At 48.5% G+C, this 23378-nt stretch overlaps 1 protein-coding gene across 7 annotated transcripts in view; it reads left to right on the top strand.

Moving 5' to 3' along the window:
• Nucleotides 1–22681, top strand: part of Pecam1 (platelet and endothelial cell adhesion molecule 1) — a 73543-nt gene extending 50862 nt beyond the window's left edge. For 3 of the 7 annotated variants that reach the window (XM_071603921.1, XM_071603924.1, XM_071603923.1), the window contains 5 exons: nt 1803–1856; nt 3387–3449; nt 9074–9130; nt 17046–17068; nt 18748–21622. In XM_071603921.1, the coding sequence (XP_071460022.1) occupies nt 1803–1856; nt 3387–3449; nt 9074–9130; nt 17046–17068; nt 18748–18825 (275 nt within the window). In that variant the 3' untranslated portion in view covers nt 18826–21622. The other 4 variants (XM_027946284.3, XM_027946287.2, XM_027946285.2 and 1 more) reach the window with 4 other exon arrangements.
• The last annotated feature ends 697 nt before the right edge of the window (nt 22682–23378 follow it).

Here is a 23378-nt window from a genome sequence, read left to right as displayed (position 1 = left end):
ATTGGGCTATAATTATGTCCCACAAAAGTCCTGTCCCAAATCATTTTTGGAACAATTCTCTTTCTTTATCAGCAGTTTTGGAAATAGAATGCCTATGTTCTTTTCCAATTCTGTAACAATGTCTCACAAAATAAGGTATTTCTTTCAATTCTGTAACAATGTCTCACAAAATAAGGTATTTCTTTTCTTTCTTTCTTTTTTTGTAGTTGTAGATGGACAGAATGCCTTTATTTTATTTGTTTATTTTTATGTGATGCTGAGGATTGAACCCAGTGCCTCATGCATGCTAGGCAAGTGCTCTACCACTGAGCCACAGCCCCAGCCCAAAATAAGGTGTTCCTAAGATATATATTTTACAGGGAGATAATTTACTCGAGAGATATGTTTTAAGAATTGAGCAGGGGCCCAGGTAGGGTGGTGCATGCCTGTACATCCTAGCGAATCGAGAGGTTGAAGGGAGGATAGCAAGTTCAAGACCAACCTGAGCAATTTAACGAGGCCCTAGGCAACTTAGCAAGACCCTGTCTCAATATAAAATAAAATAAAAAGAACTGAGTAGGGGGCTGGTGGTGTAGCTCAGTGAGAGATGCTCACTTAGCATGGGCGGGGCTCTGGGTTCCATCCTCGGCACTACAGAAAAAAAGGAAAGCAAAAGAAGTCAGGTGTGGAGGCACAGGCCTGAAATCCCAGTGACTCAGGAGGCTGAGGCCAGCCTGGGCAACTTAGTGAGACCCTATCTCAAAATAAAATTTGAACAACAGTGGTGGGGGAAGATGTGGTCAGTGGTAGAGTGCTTGCCTAGCGTGCACAAGGCCCTGGGTTCAATCCCTAGTACTGGAAAAAAGAAAAAAGAACCAGAGAAACTGTTTTCAAAAAATGTACTGAATATTTTGAACAAAGTAATCTACTGTTATAGAGAAAATAATACCTTTTTGGTATAAGGGGGGCTCTGTTGGTATATTGTATCATTGCCACTAAATACAGCAGTGCTTTATGTTGATATAGTTATATTAAAATATAGGATTTTCTTCTAACTTTTCAAAATGTAGGAAATACTCCATTTCTTACATTCTCTTGTCTCTGTTCTCTTGTTCTTATTCTCTTGTTCTTATTCTCTTGTCTCTGCATGGATTTTATGATTTTAATAATCATAATATCAATTAGTTCAAATACATGATAGAAAATCATGTGTTCTTCAAGAATAGTATTTATAACATTTGTAAGAATTATCTTTTTAAAATATTTTTTTTAGTTGTTGATGAACCTTTTATTTATTTACATGTGGTGCTGAGAATTGAACCCAGTGCCTCATGCATGCTAGGCAAGCACTCCACCACTGAGCTGTACCCCTACCCCCAAAGGTTTTTGTTTGTTTATTTGTTTTTTAATCTATACCCACTAAGGTGATATCAATCCAATCTCCAACCAGAGAGGGTTACTTAACCAGTCTCCTTCATGTTTGTCATTACTGACTGGTTCCCTTCAAGAAAGAGAATAGTCTAGAAATCAAGCTATTTGCTCACATTGAACAATTCTGAATTCCCAACTAAAGTGCCCCTCCCCCACCCGTGCCTCTCACCCTTTGATGGTAGGGGTTCCACTGGTGTTAGGAGAAGACCACCTAGCAGGTCTTGGGGCCCACAGGGAAACCAAGGAGGAGACCCAGAGACATGACTCTTAGTCACTTACACCACTAAAGAAGTCATGCTTGACTATGTGAGTGGAATTGAATTTTTTTAAAATTATAGAAAATGAGAATTTCCATTATCACTCATCCTAACTAATGGTTATTTTTTAATTAGGTTATGGCGATGATGTTGGAAATCATGCAATGAAACCACTAAATGAAAATAAAGGTAATTATCTAAGAGTTTTATTAGAAACTTTCACATAAAAAAAAAAAAAAAAACAACCCATAGGTAGCTGGGCACCGTGGTGCATACCTGTAATCCCAGTGGCTCGGGAAGCTGAGGCAGGAGGATCGAGAGTTCAAAGCCAGCCTCAGCAAAAGCAAGGTGCCAAGCAACTCAATGAGACCCTGTCCCTCAATAAAATACAAAATAGGGCTGGGGATGTGGCTCAGTGGTTGAATGCCCCTGAGTCAGTAACTCCTCCCTAAGGGGAAAAAAAAAAAAAAAGACCCACAGGAAAAGAAAACTAAAACTTGAAGGTGACTAGATAACCTCCCAGACCTCGTGATGACTCTGTGACTAACTGGTGTGTAAGATGGAGATGATTAAGTGCTTCCTTTAAAGATGCTACCTAATATCCTTAGTGATAACCAACTTAAGGGTGAGTGGGTCATATCTAAAAAGCAATGTCCAGATTCAGAGGGAACTATCAAATAAGGAAGCAGGATGTCCTTCCTCTTGGGTAGTTGACTTGGATATTCTTTTTTTTTTTTTTTTTTTATGCTGGGGATTGAACCCACGGGTGGCTTTTACCACTGAGTTACATCCCCAGCTATTTGTTTGTTTGTTTGTCTATTTATTTATTTGTTTGTTTATTTAATTTTATTTTAAGACAGGGTCTTAGTGAGTTGCTGAGGCAACTTTGTCCTTGAACTTGTGATCCTCCTGCCTCAGCCTCCCAAGTTTCTGGGATTACAATTGTCTACAATGCCTGGACAACTTGGAGATTTTTCAAGATGATCAACAATAGATAGTGTGCTTCTGCCTAAAACTCAGTGGAGTCAGACTAAATCATCTTTCATCAAGTTCCTTTCCCTCTAGGCTGCAATCATGGGAGTTAAAACTCCTAAAGATATAAAAGAATTCTGTAAAGCCCTGTTTTTGTAAAGTATCCTTGACTACAGCATCATTGTGTAGTTGCTGGTGAGAATTCCTGATTCTTTAAGCCTTAAAAAAAACATAATAAAAATATTCTGAGTTGAAAACACACCAATTTCCCAGATTTCTGGCAGCACCCGGAGAGATTTCATTACCTTGTCTGCCTCAGACACTCAAAGCATCTTGGGGCTGCTGAGCCTGCTCCCAAGGTCCTTTCCTGCATGCTGGGGATGGCATAGAAAGCATCGCAGCATGGAAGGGTCAGGTGTTTGGAGGGAGCCTGAATGGGAGTTCATTGTCATGGCTGATCTTGAGCTATTTTCTGTATCCTCTGACCTGTTATAAGTCCACTCACCTGGACCTCTGCCGCAGGATCCATCCACATCCAAGTGAACAGGGAGTCCCAGGCCAGTGGCGGGCTCCTCCTGCCTTCCTAGTCTGAGGTTTCTTGTCCACTTAGAATGGAGCTCCACCTGCATCTAGCCGCTCCCCTCCACATTCAGAAGACTTTAATAATTGGGATAAAAATCTCTAAGGTAGCCCGATACCCCCAAGGGAGATGCTGTCTAAACAGGGTGCTGTGGTTCCTTTGAACAGATTCTCTGAGCTCAGACGTGGAGTACACAGAGGTGGAAGTGTCCCCAGTGGAGCCCCATCAAGGTAAGCCCCACCCCCCCAGTGAGCCAAGCCCATGCTTTGCTCTTGATTTGGATATAGGCACCACATTGGGGGTGCTGTGCCTATTGAGAAGCGTCTCTCTGAAGGGAGGTGGTCAGCAGATCTACAGGATGTGCCTAAGGCAGGAGCTGTAAAATTTCAATAACTGTTAGTTATGAAGCTATGAATAATGGTAACACATGTTGAGGGTTCACTATGCATGTGCCAGGAGATGACTGAGGGCCGAGCAAGTTGTTCCTCTGGAAGGGACCTTGAGAGCAGCCTCACTTTGAGGTGTTCAGTTCCTCCCAGAAGTGACCCCTTGCCCACAAGCAGTATGTTCCTAAAAAGTGGCCTATGCAGACTGAACATGTGTCAATCATTGCACGTGTTAAGGTATGGGATTTGCTCTTTAGAGGGTCGCTTTTGAAAGCACAGAATCCCATCCCGTGGGAATGGTGGCATTGGATTTATGCCTCAGCTTAAATAAAAGTAATGTGCCAATGAAGTGAAAATGTGCATGGTATTCTGTCTTGGGCAGGCCACCTGGAAGTCCCCATCTCTGGTTCAGTGCTGGGAGACTGACGGAAAGTGGGCCGGTCCACAGCAAATGCCAGAACATCAATCTTAGTTTCTTTTGGCACCAATCAAAAACCATGCTTCTCCTAGTCCTCCCCCTCCTCAGCTCCCTCAAGGTTCTTGCATGCTCAAGGAAACAGCCATCAAGAACCTTCCGGCCCTGCTGGGGTGCTCCTTAGGACCCTTGCCATCCGTCTCCCTTCCTGCTCAGGCTACAGCCAGGCTGTTCTCGGCCAGGCGAGCCTGGGCAGTTTTCCAGGCTGGGTCTGCCTGTCATTAACCAGAGCCATGTGGTCTTGGCCACGTCCTGAAGCCATCTCTTGCTCTGGGAGGAGTTCTGGAGTCCTTCTTAACTTTCTTGTTTAGCATGGTTTGGGCACCATGCCAATGGGTGTGTGCACAGAACATTTCTGAGAAAGCTGTCCCATGCAGTCCCTGTGCTACGTGCTGTACTCTGGGCCCCTTTCCCATGGTGTTCCATCAGACTAGTCCTTGGAGCTGTGGATTGCTCAGTCTGCACCAATGACAAGTATCCCACTTCCAAGTCCCAAATGGACCCAAGAGGAGGGAGGGACACCGCAGCCTTGATTACCTCCTCTTTTTTGTTTTCTTGTAAAGTGATTCACTTATTGAGCAGAGATGAGACCCACGAGGGCCCAGCTCTGTGCAAGAAGGAAAGACACAGCCAGCCTCCTCCTCAGGGAGGGTCTCCTCAGGGGCAGCCAGGAAAACAGGGAAGCAAAGCAACAGATCCTATCAGACAGTCCTAAGTGCTGGAAAAGAGCAAAACCGGGTGCAGAGAAGGCGTAAAAGGGGACACTCTTTGAGGGCTGACATTTAAGCTGGGTCCTGAGAGAGGCAAAGAAGGTGATCCTCCAAAGAAGGAGGGTTGGGGACCCAGGAAATAGGCAGGGCAGTGTGTGGTAATGCAGAGCTTGGCTCCTTTAAGATCTGTAAGGAGGCCTGTGTGTCTGCAGAGAGGGACAGATAGACAGGACAGATGAGGTGAATGAAGCTGGGGAGGATGGAGTTGGGGCTGGATGCATGCAGGACCTCTGGGGTTTTCTTTGCATCTTATTCTAAAAGGATTAAGGAGCCTTTGGAAGCTTTAGGCAGGGAAGTGTCAGGTTCCACTGTCCTTCTGGAAGATCCTCATGGCCAACATAGAAAGTGGGGCAGGCGTGGAGCCTAGGGTGGGACCAAAATGTTGGCAATGAATGGACTCTAGATATATTTTGGAGATAGATCATAGCATGTGATGACAATTTAGTGACCAGGACAGGAGAGACTAGAATCACTGCATGTTCCTGGATGGAGCAGTTGCAGGCACGGTTGTGATGGCCGAGGTTGGGAGGAACAAGCTCCTAGCCACATCTGATTCAGCTGGTGGAGTTTGACATGCCCAAGAGATACCCAGGAGGAGAGAGCACAGGGTCTGGTGCTCAGGAGGGACCCCACTTGGGCTGGGAAGGGTGGGACTGTGGAAGACGCCCCAACACCCTGAGCTTGGTGCGCCAGCTCCATTGCTCTGCATCCTGGGCTTGGCCCCGTGAGTGACAGCTTACTTCCTCTTAAGAGGATGTCAGACTCGGAAGGAAAGGGAATGGATAACAAGAGGGCAGCGCTGCTCAAAGATTTTGAACATAAGTGGAAAAACACTGCTCTCCTCTTGGTTCGTGACCCTCCACACTCCACTGAGTGCTCCAGTCGGCAGTGAAGCCAGAGGACAGGGGAGAGGGAGTTACAGTGATGCTCCCCTGCCACCCGGGGCACCAGGCTTCAGATCCTCCCATGGAGGGCCAGGCCCTGCCTCTGCTTCACAGCTTACTGGGCCAAGGTGCGTGGGACTATGAGGGCCCCAGGGTGCCTGGGAGGCTTTGGGTGTAAGGAAGCTGAAAGGAAAAAGGAAGCCATGTTCTGCCCTTGGAAAATGTCCTTTTGCCATTCCTTGGGGAACGGCTATGGAGATTTCCATGATAGGGTGAGGCAGGTGATTGCCTTGGGTGTTCCCTGCCAAGTGGTGCGGCTACAGGTTGCAGCCAAACCAACTTGTTGCCTTTCCAAACTTGCACAAACGTGCCACATGCATAGTGTGGGCCCTGTGTAGAGCTGGCGCGAGGGTCACTTGGGTGGCAATGGGGAGATTCCAGAGGACTCAAATTGAGTTCTCTTGTCCCAGCCTCTCCTTGAGGCTAAGGTGTAGTGGGGATGCCAGGCCTGAGCCTCCAGGGTCAGCCCCTGCCTTCCCATAGGTGGGAGTGGGCATTACTAGGCGAGGGCTTTGTGGGTTCAAGGCAAATGGTGAGTGAACTTGACCTGGTCTTGGCCAATTCAGTCCCCCTTTCTTCAGGCCTCCCCTCCTCCAACTATAGAGGAGGGGATGGGGACCTTGTCCAGCTCTAATCCTTGCTGGCCGCTGACCAAGTGGTCACAGGGGGTGGAGGAGGGGCGGGAAGGAACTCGTTAAATCCTGGTTTGCTGCCTGTTTGCTCTGGGGCCGACTGCTGGGAAAACCCCATGACGTTGAGCCTTCTCTGCCTCCGTTAACATAGAAAAACAGAAGCCAAAATAAAGCCCTCTCCGGAAACATTGCTGACAGCAGAGACAAACACCCTGCTAACCTGGTTTAGTCATTAGCAGGCAGCTGCTGCCACGGGGCTGCAAGAGGAGGGGAGTCAGCGATCAGCTGCACCCCACCCTTTGCTGAGCTGGGCAGAACCAGGTAGGCAGGCGGCAGTAGAGGCCGGGGTGCAGCTCTGCCTAGAAATAGAAATGGCCCTGCTGCCCTGAGCTATGAGGTGACGGGGAGGGAGTCAAGTACAGTAACTCAGGTCCACAAAGTGTGTCCCCAGGATGATCAGAGAAGTCTCCTGGCCATGTCTTTGTGCCCCAGGACAGTGGAGTTCTCAGGGTGTCCAAGCTCCCCGGCTTGGCCACCAACTCTACCCCTCGCTGTGCCCTTCTCCCCTAACTCCACCGTGGATCCGGGTCAGAGGTGAGCTGGCAGTGACCCCCATGCACAGCACCCTGTGGCATTTATCACAGCGTTAGGCTATGAGCACCCTGTGCCCACCTGCCTGCTCCACATCCTGGAACTTCTGAAAGCTGAGATCAGATCTGACCCGCTTTCCTCCCTCCACAGTGCAGGGCACACAGAGCGCCTAGGGTTATGTTGAATGGGTGACTTCCCCGGGCCTGACATTGAACAGAGGGTCCCTTGGGGATGTGGAGAATTGGCTAACAGATTTGGGGCTCCTAGAACTTCCCCCTATATCACCAAACTAGAGTGGAGTGTTGTGTGGGCATCTCTGCTGTGCCTCCTGAGTTCTCCTGAAGCAGGCATCCTGCAGTGAGAAGCCTGGTACCTCTGCCACTCCACCGAGCTCCAACCTCTGCCTGAGGGGAATCACTCTGAAGTCTTCAACAAGGCTTTTGTCACCCCATATGCCTCAACTTTGACTGTGGGGACTGGGCCATCTCCAGACTTTCCCCTGGCATACAGTCCTTCGCTCAGGAACCATAAGTACTCAGTGTCCAGTGAAAGAGATTTCAGTCCTAACCCATCCCCAAAGAAGCCCAGATTCCTCTGGCAGCATGTTCTCTAGCTGATAGTTGGGAAAACCTGAGAGACAGGGCTGATTATGCCAAGACCTGCCTGAAGCTCAGGGGTTCTGAGGTAGAGACATCTGCAGGATATTGGCTGGCACTTGCACTGTCATATCAAACTATGACAGGTGCCCCCAGGTGACTGTGCGAGGCCTGGGAATGGAAAGTACTCAGGACCTCAGCCACTGGCCTGGAGGAGCTCAGGGCCTACCAGAGGAGTCAATGGGAACAGAGTCAATGTGCTATAAGTAAATGTCCCCAAAGTGTAGTGGGAGCACAGGGGCCCAGGTAGCTGACTAGGATATGAGCAAAGGGATGTGTGAGGGTGTGTGAGGTGCATACAGGAATACAGGGGCAAAGCTGGGCCAGAGTCTTGGAGGAAAGGACAGAGAGGAAGGACAGTGTCAGCTTGGATGTGAGTGGGGTAAGGACGGGAGAAGGCTGTCCCTGGAGCATGGGGCGTAGAGGTATCGCAATGCAGTTATAGACCCTGGTGTGCCCTTAGGAGAGAAATTTCCCCACGACACTGTGATGGCAAGAAGCAGCTTACTCTGCCTGGGGGCCTCCTTTCTACAATGAGACTTCCTGGTTTTTTGAGCAAAGAGGAGCTAGGGAAGTGGCCAGTTCCATCCTGTTTCCTCAGGGTTCCTGGGTGTGCCTGGGTGTGGATATGGTGAGTGAGTGTATACACATGGTGTGCATGCCTGTATGTACACAGTTTGTGTGTGCCTGCTTAAGGGTGCAACCATGTGTGTCTACACACAGAGTATGAGTGCGTGTGGACATGGGGTGCGTGTACGTGTTTCTCTGTACCTGTCTGGTTTGCTCCACACCCAGGTTGGTCATCTTGTCCTCTATTCTGAAAGGATCTAACCCAGAGGATCTCAGCCCCAGTTGCACATTAGAATCCCCTGGGGACTCCTACTAACACCAGTGCCAGGGCCCACCCCAGGCCCGTCAGCGAGACTGCGGGGGCCCAGGTGCTGGCACTGAAAGCAGCCACCTAGTCACCTAGAACTGTAGGCGGTCTTTGGTCCCAGCTAATTCTCATAGTCACCAAAAATGCCAGTCTCCACCCCAGAACTCAGGACCTGGTTCTGCTCTGGGCTCTGTGGGGATGGGGCAGAGCAGCTGGCACAGAGTTGCGGCTTCAGGGAAAGGGGGATGGGCTGCTGAGCTGGGGCGCAGGCCTGTGTGGATCCCCTCCCATTGGCCCCTCAGGCTCAAGGTTCCTCTGCACAGGTGGCCCTGCCCCACAATGGCCTGTTGACCTCCTACTTCAGCCCAAGAGTGACCCTGGTTAGGCTGGAACCTTCAGAAGTCGAGGAATGACAAAGTCTCAATGCTTGGCTGTGGGCACTGCTGGGGTGGGGGATGGTATAGCCGTGGACTGGCCTGGGATCCAGAGGCAGCTACTGACTTGTGCCTGGTCCCTTTTTCAGCTCTGGGAACAAAGGGGACAGAGACGGTGTACAGTGAGATCCGGAAAGCCAACCCCAGTGAGTGAGGGGCCCCTGGTTTCTCCTCGGTGTGTGGGTGGGGGCTGGAGTCACAGATGGGGCCTTGGGAGTGGGGAGGGGAAAGAGGAAGCAAAGAAGGTACAAAGGGCGTCACCTCTTGCACCAGGGTTTCTTTCTCCCCTCCACCCACTGCTGCTTTTGCTGTGTCTGTTGTCAGCAAGCGCTTACTGACCCTAGAGAGGCCATGCTGCACAGCCTACATACCCTGGTGAGGCCAGTGAGCCTCCCTTGCTCCCTCATGGGACTGGGGGCCAGGGCTACCCAAGGCCTTAGGCAGAATCAAGAGCTGTGCTTTGAAGATGCTCTAGTGGCGGCTCCGGGGCTGGGGTGGGCTTATGGATCTGCTTCCACTTCCTTTCTTTTGTGCCCAGCCTTAAGTCAGCCCCCTCACTACCCGCTTCTCTCTGAAGAACACAGTTGAAATCGGGGAAGCTGGGGAAGCACCCCAAAATTGTGTTTTTATTGAATTATTGTATTCAATTCTGGTGAAATGGAATCCACAAAGAGTACTTTAAATTCTGAAAGGAAGTCAGCAGCCCAAAGACACAAACAGGCCTGGGGATGTAACTCGATGGTAGAGCATTTGCCCAGCCTGTACAGGCCCTGGATTCAGTCCCCAGCACTGGGCGGGGGAGGGGACCATAGAGGTACAAAAGGTATAAACATCTACCTCTGAATCTCTTGCTTTGTACAGTAGACATTTATGTAAGTGAATTCTTTGAAATGGAGTCCTTAACAGCTGAAGAACACCTGTAAAAAGTGCTACTCAGAGTGGTTCATGAACCAGCAGCAGCAGCAGCAGCAATCTCGGTCAGACCCACATCCACTGAATCAGATTCTCCGGAATCTGAACTCAAGCTCTCAGGGGTTTCTGATGCTGCCCACATTTGAGAAGCTCGCTTTCTCTCTCTCTCTCTCTCTCTCTCTCCCTCTCTCTCTCTCTCTCTCTCTCTCTCTCTCTCTCTCTCTCTCTCTCTCTCCCTCTCCCCCCTTTCTCTCTCTCTCTTTTCCTTCCTTCCTTCCTTCCTTCCTTCCTTTACTAGGACTGAACCCAGGGGTTCTTAACCACTGAGCCATAGCCCCAGCCCCTTTTATATTTTATTTAAAGACAGAGTCTCACTAAGTTGCTGAGGCTGGCTTTGAACTTGTGATCCTCCTTCCTCAATCTCCCAAGCTGCTGGGATTATAGGCATGGGCCACAGCACCTGGCAAGAAACACTGTCTTTAAAGGAACTATTCAATGACCTGATGAGCCTACTTTTTATCTCAGAGTGATTACTCTTTAATGCATCTTTGTTTAAAATAAAAAGTATATTCATGAATAGAGCAGGAACTTAGCCACTTGTGGGACTTAACACTTTTTGAAAACCTTTGCTGGGGAATTTTTGGTTCAAGTGCCTATTTAAACATATTTAGAGCTAGCAAAATATAAATTCAGAAATAAAAGCTGTACCATTGAGTTACATCCCCAGCCCTGTTGATGCCTTTGGGTTGTTTTCTATTTTTGTTCAGTGGAACAGAAAAGTCAGAGGTAGGGTTTAAGGTTGAACCCACTGGTCAATTGTGTAAAATGCCTCATCAGTTTCCTAATGTCTTTGGGGATTGCTCACTTTCTTGGGTCAATGCTGAAGTATTCAATTTCAGTTGCTTCAGTTATTTCAAAAGCTCATATTTGAGCACTTACTCCATGTACTAAGTGGCCTATTCCATCATATCTTTCCACCCTCACAACAAATCCCATTTTGCAGATGAGGATACTGAAGCATAGAGAGGTTAAGATATTTGTTCAAGGTCACACAACAAGCAAGTCTCTAAGAACCAGCCCTTCCAGGAGTCAAAAGGAGTGGTTAGAACTTGGGGTCTATATAGCATCTTAACAAAGAACAATAAATGTATAAAGCAGTGACAAAACAAAGGATGAGGGGCTTGAGGCTTCCAAGGGGAGCAAATGGAAAGGTAAATATCTGGGAGAAATTAATGGAGTAAGATTTGCTGGTGTAGGTTCATCTTGGCACCAACTCTCCATCTTCATGGCCCTGAAATGTCCCTGGGAGGAAATCCCCCAGTCTCAGAAGTTACTACTTCTAATCAAATAAGGAAGCCCTGAAGAGACTCCTTTTGATGTCGATGTCGATGTTCATTTACCTCTAGCTCAAAATAAGCCAAAGGGGCCTATTTTGAAGTGTCCTCTTCTGATCTCCTAAGGCAGCCAGCTGTTCCAGCAGGTCCTCGTGGGGTCCCACGGCTGGTTCTAGATTACTCAGTCCTGGGCTGTTGCAAACTGACTTCTCAGGCTGGAAACACGGGCATTGTAAGAACCAGCTCTTGTAGGGACTCCAGGTGGGGAGGAGACAGGGAGCCCCTGTCCTGGTACTGTCACTTACCAGGTGTGTGACTTCCATCAAGAAGTCTCAGCCCCCAGAGACTCAGATTCTTCCACTTCTGAACAGCGGTGGTATTGAGTGAGAAAACGGGGTGAAATGGGATCTGGGGCTGTGGCATTCATTATTCCAAGCAGTCAGTGTGTGACCCCCTCATATGGTGAGCATCATTCAATTTTACTTTAAAATTGCCAAAGTTGCTGGAGGAACTCAGCAACAGAGTGCAGGCCCTACAGAATGCAGTACCTTGCCCAGAACAGGACTAGTCTCTAGACTTCCAGGCCTGGGGAGAAGCAGGGCAGTGAGGGCTGGGTCCTCTGCAGCCTGTTCTCTAACCTGGCAGTCTGTAACCTGCCCAGGGGCTGAGGGTAGAGAGAGCCCTGAGTCTTACTTGGGCTGTAGTCCTTGGGGCCTGCAGCTGCCTAACCTGTGCCCCCAACCTCTCCCAGAAGGCTCGGGTCCAAGGGGTTTCCTGTCTTTGAGTATTCCCCTTTGGCCATTGCTCAAGGAGAAAAGACCACAGGCCACATCTGATTCTTTTTCGTTCCTTTTCCTCTTATTGATTTGCTAAAGGACAGGTTTGAGGATGTCTTTCCTCAGTTCTCCAGGACTCCCTTAGTGAAACTATCTACTCTGTAATCCCCTTTTCTCTACTCCCCACCCCCAAACAGGGTCCCTGTCTGCCTCGGGGAAGCCAGATGATCATCCAGGGGGCCAGATCCTTCAGTCACTGATATTCCACCCACGTTGGGCTCCTCCCACACTCATCCTTAACATTCCTTTACTTACGCTTCCCCCAGAAGCTTATGAAGAACAACCCGTTCTCGTGGCCCCTCCAAATCTTTATCATTCTTCAAATTCTTCAGCAGCTCCTTGCTCCTGGTACGACTCCATCTCTGCCTCTCTCTTCTGTTTCATTTTAATTTTCTCTCTGTACCCCAATTCCCTTCAGGTTTGGAGCATTCCTTTCGCCTTTCGTAGTGATAGGCAACATTTATTGAGCACCCCTGTGCGTGAGACCTCGGAACCCTCATTTCCTCCTCAAGCCTAGAGTTGATGGGGCCTGATTATCGTTCCTGCTCTACAGATGGGGGGGGTGGGCCTAACAGTTAAGTAATGTGTCCTTGTCCCACCGCCAGTGACACAGCAGGGATTGAACCCAGTGGATCCCGGCCCGTGGTGGTACTCTTCCAATTCTTCCCATTTCTTCTCTGTGTTGCCAAACCAACTGGATACATGCTTCTCACTGGCCATCTTCCTTGCTTTGGTTTCCAGTACCAGCTTCATTAGAGAATCCAACTCTGTCTACTTTAGAAATTAAGAATAATATCCTTGTGTGGCCTGGGTGACCCTGGGCAGGTCATGGACCCTCTCAAGGGCTCAGTCGCCTTCTCTGGGAAAAGAGGCAGAAGGGTTATGCTCTGGATCCACGGTTCTCAAGATTTGTTGAAGCACAGCTTGTTTGGCAACCCACCCCGGCCCCTGCTGCTGAATTTCTGACTTAGTGGGTTGGAGAATTTGCATTTTTCAAAACAGTTTTTGCCCGTGACTGGTGCTGTTGGTTTGGAGAACTTAGTTTGAGAATCATTCTGCAAGCTAGTCTGTGGGAGACCCTCTGCTCCTCCATCCTGATTGTGCCACACAGGTGCTGCTTCTTGTTGGAGGCCAAGGGTCTTTCTTGCTCTCCAGGAACCCTGGCACAATCACTCAGGGTTGACTGGCAGGAAAAACCCAGAAACAATTTGTGTGTGTGGCAGGGGCTGACTCCCAAAACACAGAGCCCGGGGTGGGTGGCCGGGCAGATGGATCAATGGGCCTGGTGGGTGCAGAGCAGGGCCTGAGGTCACATTCCTTCCTCTCCTCTGCACCATCTTCTAACTGGCAGTACTTCAGCCCTGGCTATTTTGGGAAATGGCTCATAGGGCGTGGTTCTTACTCTTATGCCCCCTTGTCCCCTGAGTGATACAAAGGAAAACCACTCCCCTAGATAAGCAAAAGGGCATGGGCAGCCTGCCTCCAAGGAGCCCCAGGGCATGGCCTGGAGAGACTTTGGGGACAACCAAGGAGGCAGGAATCCTCATGGGGTGCTCACAGCCTGTGGGAAACACCTGGTCTTTGCAATCTTGGCTTCAGCTCTAAGCTTAGCTTTCTTTCTTTCTGAAAATGTTCTAAAATATGCACAACACCTGCTATTTTCAAATGTGCAGTTCAGTGGCACGAAGTCCAGTCACATTGTTGGGCAGCCATCACTTTTTCTAACCCTCTTCATGTCTCTCAGATGTACCTCAATGCCCAAGAACCAATGATCCTGGCTCCTGCCAATGCCCATTCTGCCCTCCGTCTCTGTGAATTCGGCCAAACGCAATGTTTATACCCGTTGAATGAAGTAGTGGTCAAACCAATGATCTTAAATTCCTTCCAATCATAACATTCAGGGAGTCTCAAGGTCCTGGCTTCTGGAAGTAGGGGTAATTCGTCTTTGCCTTGGTCACCCCCAACCCATCCCCCTGAACATGTTGAAGCTGCCTGGGGGATCATCCCTTCTAAGAGTTTGTCCGTGGGTCCCTTGCAGCTGATTCTAATCCTTAATGCACAATTTGACTATAAGACCCCATAGATAGTTTCGCCTAAGCCCGAGTTTCCCCTCAGATCTGAATTAAGTTCTGCTTCTCAGGAGCCAAACTCACTGTGCTCCTGCTGCATTCGTGTTGGCCACCCTAGGGGGGTCATTTCCTGTTGTGGCTGTTCTCAGAAAAGCTACCCTTGGCACACTGGGTGGCAGGGGACGTGGTGAGGACCAGGAGTATCTGCTCCCTTAAAAACATCATGGATGTCTGAGTTTCTGGCACAGAGTGAGCCGTGGACGGCTGAGCAAGCTGCTCCTCAGATGAGGAGGGGACCCCGTCTGACTCAACAGATAGGGCTGGGGCCTACAGCAAGGTACAGCCACAACAGGAAATGGTCATCAGGAAAGAACCAAAGAAAAGGAGGCCTCTGGGCCAAGTCCCCCGTGGAGGGAGAGAAGAACACTTGAGAGTCAGTCCCCACCCATCCTGCAAGGCCCCAGGCCAGCCAGGTCAGGAGGCACTGCCAACCTGCCCCCCAGATTGTTTCCTCCTTCAGCATGCAAGATGATTAAAAAAAAAAGGTACCTGTGAAAAATATGGATGCTGCAGGGCATGGGGCGACACCTGGAATCCCAGCTACTCAGGGGGCTGAGGCAGGAGGATCTAAAGTTTTGAGGCAACCCTGTCTCAGAATAAAAAATAAAAAGGTCTGGGGATGTAGCTCCTTAGTAGACTACCTAGCTCCAAAACAACAACAACAACAAAATGCTACCATCAAATTCTATTTTTATGTTGGTTCTATTACCAAAAACTACAAGTGGACATGGACTTGGTGTTTCATCGTATTATTAGCATATTTGAATTTTTAGTGTTCCACACTCAAATTGTTTTAGGAAGCACGGCCTTGATGCGCTTTCTCCCTTGTGTCTGGTTGGGACTGTGGCAGAGCCAGTGCATGGGCTGGTTTGGGTCCTCCCAGTCAGAATTGGGCTGGGAAGTGCTGCCTGCAACCTGGCTCAATGTGCAGAGGTGACACTAGGCTCAACCCTTGGCTATTGTGCCATCTTCTAGCCTAGGTAGGACAGAAGAGGGGCCCCTTAGGAACTTCTGGCCCTGTCCCTTCTAGAAGGGAGGGTACAACTTGAGTGTGAGATGACGGGGCTGGGGGGAACTTGCAGAAACAGGCTATTTTTAAATTAGAGAAACAGATGGGCTGTGGTTCCTGCCGTGACAGATGGGTCCCTGAGATAGCCCAAGATCTAGAACGAACTGGGTTTAAACTTGGAGCCCTTCCCCAGGCAGCTGAAGAGGTTCCCAAAGTGACTCTGCCCTCAAGTCTGTCCACAGTGGGCTTTCTGGAAAATCCATCCCAACACGTAAGCCACTGACCATTCAGGATTAGTGAGGGCAACGGCCAGCATCTTCCTGCTCAGGAAGGTGCAAGCCACCCTAAACCTTAAAGTCTCAAATAATTAGTGAAGAGCAAAACACAAATAGTCAGAAATATATTTACAAAAGCAAAGCCCCCGAGAGATCTCGTCCACATGGGAGCTGGAACTAGACAAAGGAAAGATGGCTCGGGTGGTTTATTTAAGGGGGACGTCAAAGGCAGGGATAAGGTTTCAAGGGCAGTCTGGCTTCATGGGGTCTTGCAGTCAGCAGGTTGATTGACATCTTGGCAGGTCACACCCATCTCAGGTGCTGTGTGGGATCTCTGGCAGAACTTGAGGGGGAAGTTCACCTGCATCAGGTGGTCTGTCCCTGTGGGGGTGCCACGGGACGTTCCCAATGACAGACTTATCCCCTCATTAGGCTACGATGAGCAACATAGTCCACATACAGCCCATGGATGGCTCATGACACAGTCCCTGGTACAAGTGAGGGCCTCGTCCTACTCAAAGCGGCAAATAATCCCTTGTCTCTGAGAGTGAAAGCCACCTCTAGCCAATGCAGGCAGTGACCCCTCTCCCTCCTTGCAGAGCTTTCTGTCATCTTTGGCTTCTCTCACCCCCGCTCTCCTCTTCCTGACATTTGGTTGGGGCTGTTTGCACGATGGTGGCCTGGCATGGCCAACCAGCCACAGCATGCCTTCCTGGAAGAAGACAATGGACCTCCTAGGAACTGAGACGTGACTCTCCAGGGAAAGTGGAAGGGCCTGCCCTGCCCTCCAGATAGTTTGGCTATATATATGCCAAGAGCCTTGGCCACATATATACTCCTGCTCAGTTGATCCCACTCTTGGGAATAGGCAGACAAATAGCCTGAAATATCTTTACTCCCAAAGAAGATGCTGACAGTATAACTTCAAACAGCAAAAACCTGGGAAGAACCTAACTTTTTAAAGTAAGGAAATCATCAAGTAAACAGTAGCACGTCCACTTAACGATTGTGACGTAGCTACTCTAACAATCATGTTTACGAAGTTACCAGAAAATATGTAGAAAGCACATTACATAAAAAAAAGATAGGATATAAAATTTCATATAATTGTAACTGCACGCCCCCCCCAAAAAAATGCCTACTAATAGCAAAAAATGACAGGGAAAAAGTGTCAGTGGGATTCAGAGAATGAGATCTGAGATCATTTTTATTTTCTACTTTCTCCTTTCTCGTTTACAATATTTCCCTTAAAAAAAAAAAAGAGTGTTACTAAATTTAAAAAAAAAAACTATTTAAAATGTTAAAAAAAGAGGTGTCTTGTGATTTATATATCTTATATAAGTTATAACTTATACATCTTATATAACTTGTATACCTTAGGGAGCTTGAAGGTCTCAGGGTAAAGGAGCTGTAAACCGGAGCACAGAGTCAGAATATGGCCTGGTGTCCCCTTCTGTATCATTGTCCCCACCCTCTTTCCCCAACCTGTTCTAGCCCCTGAGATCTGGCGGGAAGCCCCAGTGTCTCTTTGAATTACTTACTGACCTGTTACCCTTTGTTTTGTAGATTTCATGGAAAACAGATATTCTGTAAGTACACATTTCATATACCTCATTTTAAAAAGTTCTCTGTGGAGTGGAGAAATCTCTCCTGACCCTCCCGGGCCTGCTTTCCCCTAATCCCCCTCCCACCCCATAATATTTTAGACTAGGAACCCTGGGCTCCTCTGATTAGCTGGGCCAATTTGGATTTTGAATATTTTCTTCCACTATTTCCATCATCACATCTCAACCCACATATGAAAAGGGACCCTGGAAATCCTCTAATAAGTCTGGGAATCTAGGGTACCTATTGCTTTTTTTTTCCCCCTTCCTTTTTGGCACTGGGAATTGAACCCAAGGTCTCTCTATTACTGTGCTATATCCCCAGCCCTTTTTACTTTTTATTTTGAGACAGAGGCTCACTGAATTGCCCAGGCCAGCCTCAAACTTGCAATCCTCCTGCCTCAGCCTCCCGAGGAGCTAGGATTTTAGGTTTATGCCACCCTAGTCAGCTATTTTTTTTTTTTAAAGAAAGACACAGAGACCCAGTTCAAACTGTATCGAGGCCTGTCTCCTACTGTCTTCCCACTCTCAACCTTTCTGCAAGCTACCCAGCAAAACAAGAGTTAACCAGGCAGCTATTCTCTTAAGAAATGAGGAATTTGCCTCATAAACTGCTTCTTTCAGCCTGGGAAGAACTTCCAGCAAGGTTTCTGCTAGCCCTTCCAGAGGGCCCCCGGCTTCCTTTGTTTTGCCCAAGTCTGAATTCTTGTAAAACAGAGCGTATTATGCCTTTGACAGACAGGAAGCCACTGACATTCTTGTTGTGGAAGAAAGCTATCAATTTAAGGAAGAGAGGAATGAAATGGAAGTTTTTCTCTAGCCTCCACCCAGCCAGACTCCTGAAATCAGAGACTGTGGCCCCAGAGAAGCAGGGAGCCTTGTTTATAGATGATGAAAACCTGAGGTGTGCATTGGTGGATCACTTGCCCAGCATCCCCCAGGGCCAGGTCTCCAGGCTCCCAGCCAGTGCTGCCCGCAACCCAAGACTCCCTGTGGAAGTAAAGCCACTGTCCTAGTGATCAAGGCCTCAAGAGAGTGGGATCTTTGCTCCCTGGCCAGTGTGGGATCCTGATAAAACTGTGTTCTCTGCTGAGATAGACAGAGCTATGTCCACCCAGGGCAGGGCTGCTGCCCATGAGGATAGACACCCTGCAGGATCAACATATTTACTTTGCTTCCATCCAAAGGGTCTCTCTGGACAAAGATTCCAAGCTCCAGTTCAGACAGAACTTTCCCTTTCCCGGTGGGCCCCCAGAATTCTGCCCCCGGGAGGCTCCCCAGAGCTCACCCAGGCTGGTCCTGTCCCTGCATTTGGCGGGAATGGAATTTTGAATCTTTAAGCGAGTGGATTTTGTTTATAAAAAGCAGGTATAGTTTCCCTAATAATCAGCCCGAGCGAGCGGGTCCAGAGAAAATTAATTGAATCGCCTCACGGGGAAATGGGAGGGGAGTTCCTTCCTGAAATCAAACCTGGCGATCATTCCGCTCTTGTTTAATGGCCGTTGCTTCTGAAAACATATTGGAGGAAATATCTTAACAATGAGACAGCCACTTAGCCAGCGACTAATTTGGTATTGTTTGACTTGCTTCAATGGCACATTCTGACTTCATTTTTCCTCTGCCATTTTTGCCTTGTTTATAAATTGTGTTTGTGGCCAATGCAGACAGATAACGTGCAAGAGAACACCCTGTGCCTAAGTGAAGGGGGAGAATCTGGACCTGCAAGAGTCTTGGGATCTTGACGAGAACCTGTTTTCTTATGGGGTAAAAAGAAAAAAAGAAAAAAAAGGCATTTGTCAGTAATAGCTCGCTTTTCTCCTTCCCGGGGCCTGCAGGAAGCTGAGCTGCAAGGAAACTTGCCCAGTAGCGGGGCTCAGGAGACTGGAGAGTGGGTTCTCCAGCTCTTCAACCCTCTTTGGGATGACCCTGTCCTCCCCAAACTTGAGTTTCCCCATCCACAAAGTGGAGAGGATCAGCAGCAGCCTGACAGCAACAATAATAATGACCACTTACGAATTTTTTTTTTCTTTTTGAGGGACATGGCGGGTCCTGGGGATTAAACCCAGAACCTCACGCATGCTAACCAAGCACTCTACTCCTAAGCCACATCCCCAGCCCCTTTTGTGTCTTATATTGAGACAGAGTCTCACTAAGCTGCTGAGGCTAGCCTCAAATTTTTGATCCTCTTGCCTCAGCCTCCAGAGTAGCTCGGATTACAGGTGTGCCCCACCAAGTCCAGCTCTAGGATTTTCTTAGAGTCTAAATGAGAAACCGTGCAAATCCCCATAGAAACTCATTGGTTATCCACTTTAAAGCCCTTTCCACCCAACACTTTGGCTATAGTGAATGTGCTTGGGGGATTTACTTTACTTGGCCCTGAAATGCCCCGCCACACTTAGGGAATGTAGCAGTTGCTTAATCCGAGGCCTAGGGTTCAGCCGAAACTAAGCTTTGACTTAGGAACTGGAGATTCACATTCAAACTTAACTTCCCCCTGACAAGCTGCAGAGCCATGTCTTAATCCCCCCAGACCTCTGTTTCCTCGCCTATAAACTGGGGACATGAAAACTCCTTGCCTAGTTGTTGCAAGGATTAAATGAGCACCTAGCACAGTCTTAGTATATGGGAAATGTTCAGAGGACTTTCTAGAAGTAGAAATTAGAGATTCCCAGGGGAGGTTAAAAGCAAAATGCCCCTTGAGGAGGTCCATATCATGTTCTGACCGGAAGCAGAGTGATTCTGCGGCTGTACTTGGGAGGCTGACAGCCTCTGATTCAAGCACAGCAAATCCAGTCCTTGGGTGTGGGCATGTTAACCTTTACTTCAAAATCCTGAGGCCCTGCCAACTGTGGCCCAGCCCTTTCCGTCTCTGGCCTTGGTCCTACAGCAGTGCCCTGGGCACTATCTGTCCCCAGAGAGGGAGAGTGGAGGTGTTTGGGGAGGGACTTGATCTAGGGCTGCAGAAAGACTGAATAGCAGCACCCTACTCCCTCCTCCAGGCAGAGTGGAGGACATGGTAGGGCAGCTGCCAGCACTGGTGAGCCTCCAGCCCCCTGGGGCCCACACAGCGTTTCTGGCCCACCTGCCTGAGATTCTCCTAGCACAGGAGGAGCCAGGCTTGGCCTTCTAGTTGCAGCCCCTCAGTGCTGCATCCTGTTCCAGAAGGTGTAGATCTAGCAAGGCCAGAACACAACGGAGACCCTACCCCATCTCACCCTCAGAAAGTAGGTTGGCCTGGCCACGGAGTTCCCAAGCCTGGGCAATCCCTACATCTTCTCTTGTTCCTGCTTCCTGAATTCCACCTGTAGCAGGGTGTCCAGTGCCCATGAAGGTTCCAGAAGAGTGGACTCAGATGGTTCCTGCTTTCTCTGAAGGCCGGGGCCCCTCTGCTCCAGCATCTCCCAGCATGCTCTGCTCCAGCATCTCCCAGTATGCTCTGCTCTAGCATCTCCCAGCACGCTCTGCTCCTTTGTCCTGCAAACCTCTTTCCATGTCTGTGATTCCTCCATTTCCCAGATCAGGGCCCTCTTCTTGCCTCTGACCTCCCGCAGTTTGTTAAGCCCTCTCTACCTTCTATTTCATGGTAGTGTTGTTTATCAGTAATTCATGGAACACAAAGTTCCTGAGGGTAGGTTCTTGCATCTTCAGCTTAGGAAAAAGTGCTGGGTCAGAGAGGGGCCCAGGCTGGTGGTAGGCGAGAAAGTGACACAAGTACCTTTGAGTCAGTTAAAGAACACTAGAAGAAGACATGAGGAGTTAAAAAAAAAGAAAGAAAGAAAACAAAACTTTTTACTATGGTAAAATATAAATAACCTGAAATTTATCATTTTAATATTTAAAAACATATAATTCAGCCAGACATGGTGTCATCCACCTGTAATCCCAGGGACTTGGGAGGCTGAGGCAGGAGGATTGCAGATTCAAGGTCAGTCTGGGCAATTTAGCAAGACTGTCTCAAAACAAAATTGAAAATTGGGGTTGGGAATGCAGTTCAGTGATAGAGCACACCTGGGTTCAATCCCCAGTACTGGAAAAATAAATGTGTGGCTCAGTGGCAGAGCACTTGCCTAGCACATGCATGAGGCACTAATTTGACCCCCAGTATTGCAATATATATATATCAGTTATATCAGTTGCATTCACATTGCTGTGCCACCAACACCTTCTCCATGCCCGGAACTTCTCATCATCCCCCAACTGACACTCTGTACCCATTAAACAGTAACTCCTCATTGCTTCTGCCCTCGCCCCCGGCAACCGCTATGCCACCTTCTGTCTTTGTAAATTTGATCATTGTTGTACATCGTACAAGTGGTATCATTTGACATTTACCCTTTTCTTCCTGGCTTATTTCATTAGCTTAATTCTTGAAAGGCTCATCAGAGTATATCAGAATCTCTTTCCTTTTTAAAGTCAGGATGGAATCTGTGGCAGGGCGGTACTGGGGTTTGAACCCAGGAGCAATCTACCACCGAGTTACTTCCCAGGGCAACCTTCAATCCTGAGGGGTGTGACCATAGCTTGTGTTGTTTCTTGTCACTACAGAGAACGGAAGGCTCCCTTGATGGGACTTAGGACCATGAAGACAAGGGCTCATCCCCGAGAGGACATCCATGTCCCCAAGAGGAGCAGATGCATCCTGTGTTCCAAGAGTTCTGCGCATTTATTTATGACCTGCCCTGCTCCCACTGAACATAGCAATTCCTCCGGCCAAACCACCAGTTCTTGTGTCCACCCTGCTATGTTAACGTTGGGCATGAAGAAGTCAGGAGGGGCTGTTTAATTGCCCAGGTGACCCTCCTTCCAAGTTGGAGCATCCATGCAATTTGGAAGAGCAGAAGGAGTTCAGGGTAAACAGGCCATTGGGATATTCCGAAACTTGAATACTTTTGTCTTGTGCAGAGATTTAAAAAAACCTTTCCCATGTACCCTCCTACACTGAATCTGGTTTTGTTTTACAGTCAGTTACTTCTAGTGAATGGCCTGGTCTGGGGGCAGCTTGTTTTAGGGTAGTTTGTTTTCTTCTTTTCTTTCTTTTCCTGTGGTCCTTCAAAAGCCTGTAGCTCTGGGTAGCCCTTGTTCTTTGGAAGTGCACAGTGCTGGCCATACAGCTTCTGACTGTCCCCTCTATGACGTCACCCGCCACAGTGGGAGAACACCGTGGCTTGGGAGCACCTCCTTTGAACCACCAACCTGAAGCCCAGTTCACACAGGCACCGCTCACAGCAGAACCCGGAGGTGGGGCAGGCACAGATGTTCTGGGCGGTTTTCTGTATCCTCTCTTTTCTTCTCCCTGCTGAGGGCCAAAGGATGAGATGATGGTAGCCTACAGCAGATAGTATTTTTTAATAGGAAAATGAAATGTGTATTTTTCTTACTAATTTTTTTTTTATTTATTCCTTGCTTTAAAAAAAATGGTCTTCTGAGGTCTCAAAATGGTTCCAAGGGGGGTCTTGGGAGCATGGACGCAGGGCTGCTGCCGTTGGCACTGTGGAGTACGCACACCTAACCAAGATGGCCTTCCCCGTTTGCCTCAGTGACATAGCTGCAGGGACCCTGCGGGATGTTGTATTAAATAAATTTGATCTTTACTCTTCACAGATCTGTGAAATGTCGTCTTCTGAGAGGCCACACGCAAATAGAACACCTATAGCACGCCAGGCCCTCTGGGGCCTCTGCAGTCACAGAGAGAACCACACTGGGCTCATCGCGGGCTGTGCCTTGCACAGACCAAGGGCCTACGTGGCTCCGATGAAGGTCAGGGCCAGAGGCAGTTTGAGTCCCAGACTTGAAAGTCATTAAAACCCATCAGCAGGCGGCTTAGCGTTCACTTCCCAGCGGAAGACTCCAGGGCCATCCTTAGCACACAGGGTTGTCAGATTCAGCACACAAAAAAATTTAAATGAATAAATAGATCTAAGGTATCCAGTTCAAAGTGAATTTCATATAAGCAACAAATAAGATTTTTGGTGTAAGTCTATTCCATGTAACATTTGGGATATACTTATATCCCCCAAATAATTCATTTATCTAAATTTCAAATGTAGTACATCATCATGTATTTTATTTGGCCACCCTCTTAGCAAGGCACACTCCTCCCTAGCTCCCCAGTCCTCAGGACCCATCCTCTCTAGTGATCTCATGCCTCACACCTTGCCAGGTCCAGTCCTCCATCAGAGAATCACCCCACTGGGCAGAGAGGTAGAGGGAGATCTGTGTGTGCATCTGGGCTCTACCAGATTCCAACTACTGAAACTTGAAAGAGCCTCTTAAACTCTGAGCTTCCATTTCCTCT

This window comes from Marmota flaviventris, chromosome 17 (assembly GCF_047511675.1).
Source record: "Marmota flaviventris isolate mMarFla1 chromosome 17, mMarFla1.hap1, whole genome shotgun sequence".
Classification (NCBI taxonomy): Eukaryota; Metazoa; Chordata; class Mammalia; order Rodentia; family Sciuridae; genus Marmota; species Marmota flaviventris.
This window is presented reverse-complemented; position numbering and strand designations above follow the sequence as displayed.